The 6,700-nt window shown below is 33.0% G+C and overlaps 1 protein-coding gene across 1 annotated transcript; it reads left to right on the top strand.

Annotated features, from left to right (window-relative positions):
* The first annotated feature begins 2,059 nt into the window (after nucleotides 1-2,059).
* LOC11424055 (cysteine-rich receptor-like protein kinase 19) lies at nucleotides 2,060-6,341 on the top strand. The gene is made up of 7 exons (XM_003627989.4): nucleotides 2,060-2,922; nucleotides 3,607-3,732; nucleotides 3,847-4,016; nucleotides 4,120-4,330; nucleotides 4,414-4,651; nucleotides 4,747-4,897; nucleotides 5,721-6,341. Exons 1-7 carry the CDS (start codon nucleotides 2,142-2,144, stop codon nucleotides 6,027-6,029), a joined length of 1,986 nt encoding a protein of 661 aa, XP_003628037.2. The 5' UTR covers nucleotides 2,060-2,141; the 3' UTR covers nucleotides 6,030-6,341.
* The last annotated feature ends 359 nt before the right edge of the window (nucleotides 6,342-6,700 follow it).

Below are 6,700 nucleotides of genomic sequence, written 5' to 3'. Positions count from 1 at the left end.
GTTGAGGTAAACCAAATTAGATGTTCCTTTCAAAAGCAAACACATAAAGAAGCTCCATCCAAACTAAGTATCTTTTTGTTTTGGGGGAACTCATCAAAGAAACAAAGACTAATTGTCCAATGAACTGATAGAGACTGATAGTGATGGCCGGAATGGATAGTAGTAAAACTTATTTCAATTTTAACCATTTAATTAGAGCACTAAAATAATTAGTACAAAATTTGAAAAATATAAGACTATTATCATAATAAGCATCTAATGTGAAATACATTACTTCAAAAAAATCTAATGTGAAAGACATGATGTTTATTATAGATTAAAAATGCTTTTACTTTATAATTCTAAAAAAACTTAAATAGGTCTTTCGTCCATGCAAATATATGTCATTTAAATTTTCGTCCCTGAAGTTACTAATCCTTCTATTTTGCCATTACAAATATTAATCATTTGAAAAATGGTCATAATTACATCTGATTAGTAACTTCAGAGACGAAAATTCAAATGACCTATATTTGCAGGGATAAAAGACCTATTTAAACTAACCACCTCGCTCAATCATCACTTGCCACATGAGCACCACGTAGCTAATGACGGTCCACCTCAGAAAAAACCTATATAGAACCAAAAGTCAAATGATTAAATTAAGCCTTCTAAAAATGATTTCTGCAAAAACTTACTCAAATAATACATGTTATTTTGAATTAATTTGTTAGTTATGGATTAAAAGAGTAAAAAAATAGTCAACATGTCTGTCCAAATTTATTTATTTTATCAAATACATTTTGCCATCCGAAAAATAAACTTCCAAAAGACTTAGGTGTACCAGCAAAAAATTGAGGTGGTATTAATTTTGAACATGTCTTGTCAAATATAATATGAGTTGTTTTACAAAATTATCTTTAATTAACTGAATGAAAAAGATAAATTAAAGAATTGAAGAAAAGAAATGAATAAATAGTTAAAGATATAATAGAAAAAGTAATATTAATGCTTCAAAACGACATATAATTTGAGATAGAGGGATAATATATTTGTGGAGTAGAAAACACGTTAATTTGAGAATTTTTTTTCTATCCAAAGGACATATAATTTAAAACGGAGAGGTAATATATACTTCCTCTGTTTCTAAATATAAGCAAAATTGATTTTTTAAGTTCAATCATTTAATAATATATGTGGTCTATATTATGAATCACATACATCATTAAATGAATGAATCTAAAAAGTAAATTTTATTTATATTTAAAAACAGAGCGTGTGGATCACAAAACACATTAGCTACCAGTTAAAAGTCCTGATGACTCGTGAAGTTTATTCAACCCAGACCAGTTGGCATGGGATATAAATGAGTGAGAGGGGGTGAACCGACAAGGGAGTAATGGCCACTGCTATATAGTACATAAAATGGTTCAAGCTTTAAATTGGCATGCTAGTATATACTCAATCCGTTTTAAAATATAAGTAAATTTTAGTTTTTAGGTTCATTCAATTAATGATGTATGTGGTTTATAATATGAACCACATATATCATTAATTTAATGAAACCATCATTAATTCAATAAAATTTAAAAAGTAAAATTTACTTATATTTTGAAATGAATGGAGTATTGAAAAAATTGAAAAACTAGTCATTTCCTTCCTTTTTAACTTTGATTTTAAGATTATATGAATTTTTTTGTCATAATACTCTCTTGACGAAACAATACTCCAATAAGATTGGTACACACCTTTAATCTGTATATCTCTTTCTACAACTCTAAATCAGTTAACTAAATATATGGTCTGTGTAACCACATTTTTTCAGCTGTGTGACTACTATTTAAAAGCTGAAAAATATGGTCACGTAACTAAAATGTCCGTGACCACTATTTTTCCACTTAGTTAACCAAATAAATTTCGAAAAAATAGTGGTCACGCAACTAACAAAATGTGGTCACATAAATCATATATTTAGCTAACTGAAATTTTTCAGAGTGGTACAAAAATGTGTACATATTAAAGGTGTCTATCGTTCATATTGTTTTTGAATCTTTAATAATGCAACAGTGTCGAATCTGTTGAAAAAGTCAATAAAAAGCAAGAAAAGATTTATACAAAAGCATATATTATGTTGAAAAAAGGTTCACTAGTCAATTACCACCATGAGCATTATGAGATTTCTTCTTAGCTTCATGCTTCTTCTTCTCTTTCTCTTCACACCAACAAATTCACAAACTCCAATTTCATTGAACACTTTCTGCAACAACTCAACTAAAAAACCTCTCACAACTTCATACAAAACCAACGTTAACAAAGTCCTACAATGGATGAACACTATTTCTTCAACAGGCCAAGAATCTAACCTAACCTCTATAGGAAGCAACAAGAATGATCACAATGACACAGTTTACGGAAACTACGACTGTCGCGGCGACATACCTGCACACTTCTGTAATTTCTGTGTCAACAGTGCTGTCAAAGAAATTTCACAAACTTGTACCAATGGTACTTCAGCTATTATATTCTATGACATGTGCATACTACGTTATTCTAACAAGAATTTCTTTGGAAAAATCAACTTATCACCTTCATTTAATTTAACTGGACCAAAAAAAATAAAGGACTCAAGAGATTTTGCGAAAGCCGAGGGTTTGATGAAGGATTTGATAAGGAAGACGACGGATGCTAATAGAATGTGGGCGACGAGCGTGTTTGATTGGAGTGATACCGAGAAAAGATATGGTTTGGTTCAGTGTGCTGGAGATCTTGATAATAATGGATGTAAAGAGTGTTTGAAGGAGTTGATAGATAGGGTTGCTGAGTGTTGTGGAACATCAGTAATGTGGGGTATTGTTGCTCCAAGTTGTGGAGTTAGGTTTGATGATAAAATGTTTTTTCAGGTATCTTCTGAGCAACCAGGGTCTTCTTCTTCACCAAATCCAGGTAATATTAAATGATTTTTTGGGTGCTACTATTCAGTTTTCGTCCCGGTTTCTAAAAAATAAGACATGTCCAGAATGATTATTTCTGGACATGATGATTTGTCTTGAAGTATACATTTGAACGGTATAATTTGTGTTTTTTCAGATGTGTACGTATGTAGTCATATATTGAGGGTGGAGAAATTTTTTTCCCTAATTGCTAGCTTGTTAATTTGCCTAAACAATGACTCATTTCAAGGGTTTGAGTAGCAGGAAAAAATTAAATATATGCATTAGTTGTAGGACTTCTTTTAGACTGCAATAGAAAACCATGTTGATCTTGTATTGTTATTTGAACTGTCTATTTGAGTCAAAATATTTTCTTAGATTGTTGGGTCTAGGTCACTCAATTTTGAAAGTATATTTTAGTTGGATTTAAAGGATATGAAATGGTGCATTTTTTTGGTCAAGTAGCCCTGTGGCTAAAAATTCACCTCTTAAGGTGAAAGTGGGGTGTCTAGGGTTTGAACCCCAGCCCTTGCATATATAATGCAATGTCCCTAGCCATCGACCTAAGCTCATTGGGACTTGAAATGGTGCATTTGAAAGATTATAACTTTGTTCTATATTCATGTCCATTTGAAATGTATTCAACCTAAAAATTGAGCACAGAAATGCATCATTTTAATACATGTCATTTTTGCAGCCAAGCAGGAAGGTTCAAGTAACAAAAAAACCTTGACCATCATCTTAGTAAGTGTACTAATGGCAGTAGCTCTATTAATTTGTTGTGTCTTCTACTCATGGAGAAGGAATAATAGGTTAAGTCAAGGTAATTATAACGAGTTATTACGCGTATGTTTAAAGTTCTTGAATAATCACAATTTCATAAACTTATCTTTGGTAATAAGTCATTATTATTCAAACTTACTAGCTTCCTTGGTAGGTGAATCGACGTTGAGCACCACTCCTCTAGCTTTTCATGGTCATGTTCTAAGAGATGATTCATTGAATGGAGACCTTCCAATAATCCCTTTAATTGTACTTCAACAAAGCACTGATTACTTTTCAGAGTCAACTAAATTAGGACAAGGTGGATTTGGATCTGTTTACAAGGTTTGAAAGAATTTTGAATCTATAATCCAAACAATGCATATCGTTTTCCTCAATTTTTGACATAGTCCTATTCTCATATCTTTTGTTTCAATCTTTTCATCAGGGTACTTTACCGGATGGGACAGAAATTGCGGCCAAAAGGCTTTCAGAAACATCAGGTCAAGGTTTAGAGGAGTTCAAGAATGAAGTGATTTTCATAGCAAAACTACAACATAGAAACCTCGTGAAACTCTTGGGTTGTTGCTTTGAACAAAATGAAAAGATACTAGTATACGAGTACATGCAAAATTCAAGCCTCGACTTTCACCTTTTCAGTATGTTTTCACAAAAACTTTATTCATCTCATTTTCTTTCATGATCGTATTTTCTTTTGTTCCAATTTAGTTTTGCTTGGCAGATTCGGGAAATCATGATAAACTAGATTGGAGTGTACGATTAAACATTATCAACGGGATAGCAAGAGGACTGTTATATCTTCACGAGGATTCTCGACTTAGAGTTATCCATAGAGATATGAAAGCAAGCAATGTACTTTTGGACGATGAAATGAATCCAAAAATATCAGACTTTGGATTGGCAAGAAGGTTTGAAAAAGGCCAAAGTCAGACAGAAACAAAAAGAGTCATGGGAACCTAGTAAGTGTCATCGACAACTCTTCTTTATATATGAAAAAAGTAACAGAAAACTTCATATTATTCACAACTGACAGTGTTCTATTGATTTTAAATAGCGGATACATGGCTCCAGAATATGCTATGGCTGGGTTATTTTCAGTGAAGTCTGATGTATTTAGCTTTGGAGTTCTTATATTAGAAATAGTTTATGGAAAAAGAAATGGAGAATTCTTTCTTTCAGAACATAGGCAAACACTTCTCTTATATGTAAGTTTTTCTACTCACATATAAATAGTTCTATACTTATATGAAACCTAACATAACCTTTAGATGAGAGCCTCTTGGATATAAAACATAGCTCATACCGTAATGAATATCGAGGCCTAACTCATCCCTATAAAACAGGCTTGTACGGTGAGGAGTGCCTCCTCTTTATAAACTCTTCTCAAGAATCCTATCTATCCGATGTGGGACTAAATCCCACCGAGTGTTGGCTGCTAACACATACAAATGAGATTCTGTAAGATATGAACTATGAAATTTTAGACCACTTGGCCATAGTAGCGAGGATTATTCGTCGTTTGTTTCAGAAATAAAACTGAAACGAACTGAACCATTACAGCAGTTTGGGAAAAACAGAATCGTTAATGGTTCATCCCGAACCAAACTGAACTGATATAATGGTTCAGTGAATTGGTTCTATATTTTTCAACCTAACGGAACTGAAACCTGTACAGAAAACTGAACTGAACCTTTTCAAATCGAACTGTTTATTGTGAGCCGAACTGTTTCTAATGACAAGAAGTTCCTATGCATTTTATTCCTATGCCACCAAAGTGAACTTGATTACATATCTTGCATTTTATTCCTATGCCACCAAAGTTAACAATAAAGATTCAGTTTCAAGTTTCAGATTTACTACCTTCAAATATCATTACATGCCCCTCACCAAAAAATGTAAATTAATTACTATTAGTAGATATAATATGCTTCTAATGAACCAACTAACCAAAAATGAAAATTTTCATTTTGCAATATTTTCTAACAAAATGTTGTAACTTAATGTCCGAATAATCAAATTTGTATGCAGACTTGGAAACTATGGGGTGAAGGTAAAAGTTGGGAATTCGTTGATCCAATCCAAAGAAAATCATACATCGAAAGTGAAGTTATGAAGTGCGTACACATCGGTTTATTGTGTGTGCAGGAAGACGCTGCAGATCGACCAACCATGTCCACCATTGTTCTCATGCTAGGCAGCGACACAATGGTCCTTCCAAAACCGAAAAAACCAGCCTTTTCTGTCGGAAGAATGTTCAATGATGAAGATTCAACTTCAAAAAGTTATACTGATAACTCGGTTAACGAACTTACAATTACTAGTTTTATACCTAGATAGTTGATCTTATGTTGTAGTTTGAATTAGCTTCTAGTTTATAGGTTATCTCCAAAATAGTAGCTTGTCTATACAAGTGCATCGACCACCATAAGTTCTGTTTCCTGAATAGGTTAACAGTTAAAGCGATTTTGTTAACTTCAAACAATTCTCTTTAGTATTGTGCATCTTTATTTTAGTTTTGGATAATGATAGGTTTTATTTTGAAAATAAAGAATGCAACTCTGAGAGGCATTCAGTGTTTCTTTGGCTGCAGAAATAACCCTTTTATTTTCCTCTAGGGACAGGTTGGAACTTGTTCATTTTCTTTTCAAATTATGAGCCAGTTGCAGTAGGCCACATTACAGGAGTTGATAAAGTAACGATTGATTGCTTCTTTGAACAATCACATGTTGTTTGAGAAACAAACTCTTCTTTACTTTTTGATAAAGTGACTGTTGACACAGCTCAAAACCAAGCATGGAAACACATGATGAAATACTTTTTCAATCTTCAAAATCTCAAACATAATCACTGTTCCCTTCCACCCTCAAGTACGCCACACTGCGTTCCGAGGTATTGTCCGCTTTGGATGTAAGCCCTTCACGGTGTTTCCCTTTATAAAAGGCGCCTCGTTGGTTTGAGGAGTGTGGGTGTTGTATATAAACTACCCTTGGCCTCAACTCCAAAGCGTT

Source organism: Medicago truncatula, chromosome 8 (assembly GCF_003473485.1).
Source record: "Medicago truncatula cultivar Jemalong A17 chromosome 8, MtrunA17r5.0-ANR, whole genome shotgun sequence".
NCBI lineage: Eukaryota > Viridiplantae > Streptophyta > Magnoliopsida > Fabales > Fabaceae > Medicago > Medicago truncatula.
Note: the sequence above shows the minus strand (reverse complement) of the source record. Positions and strands in the feature narration are given on the sequence as shown.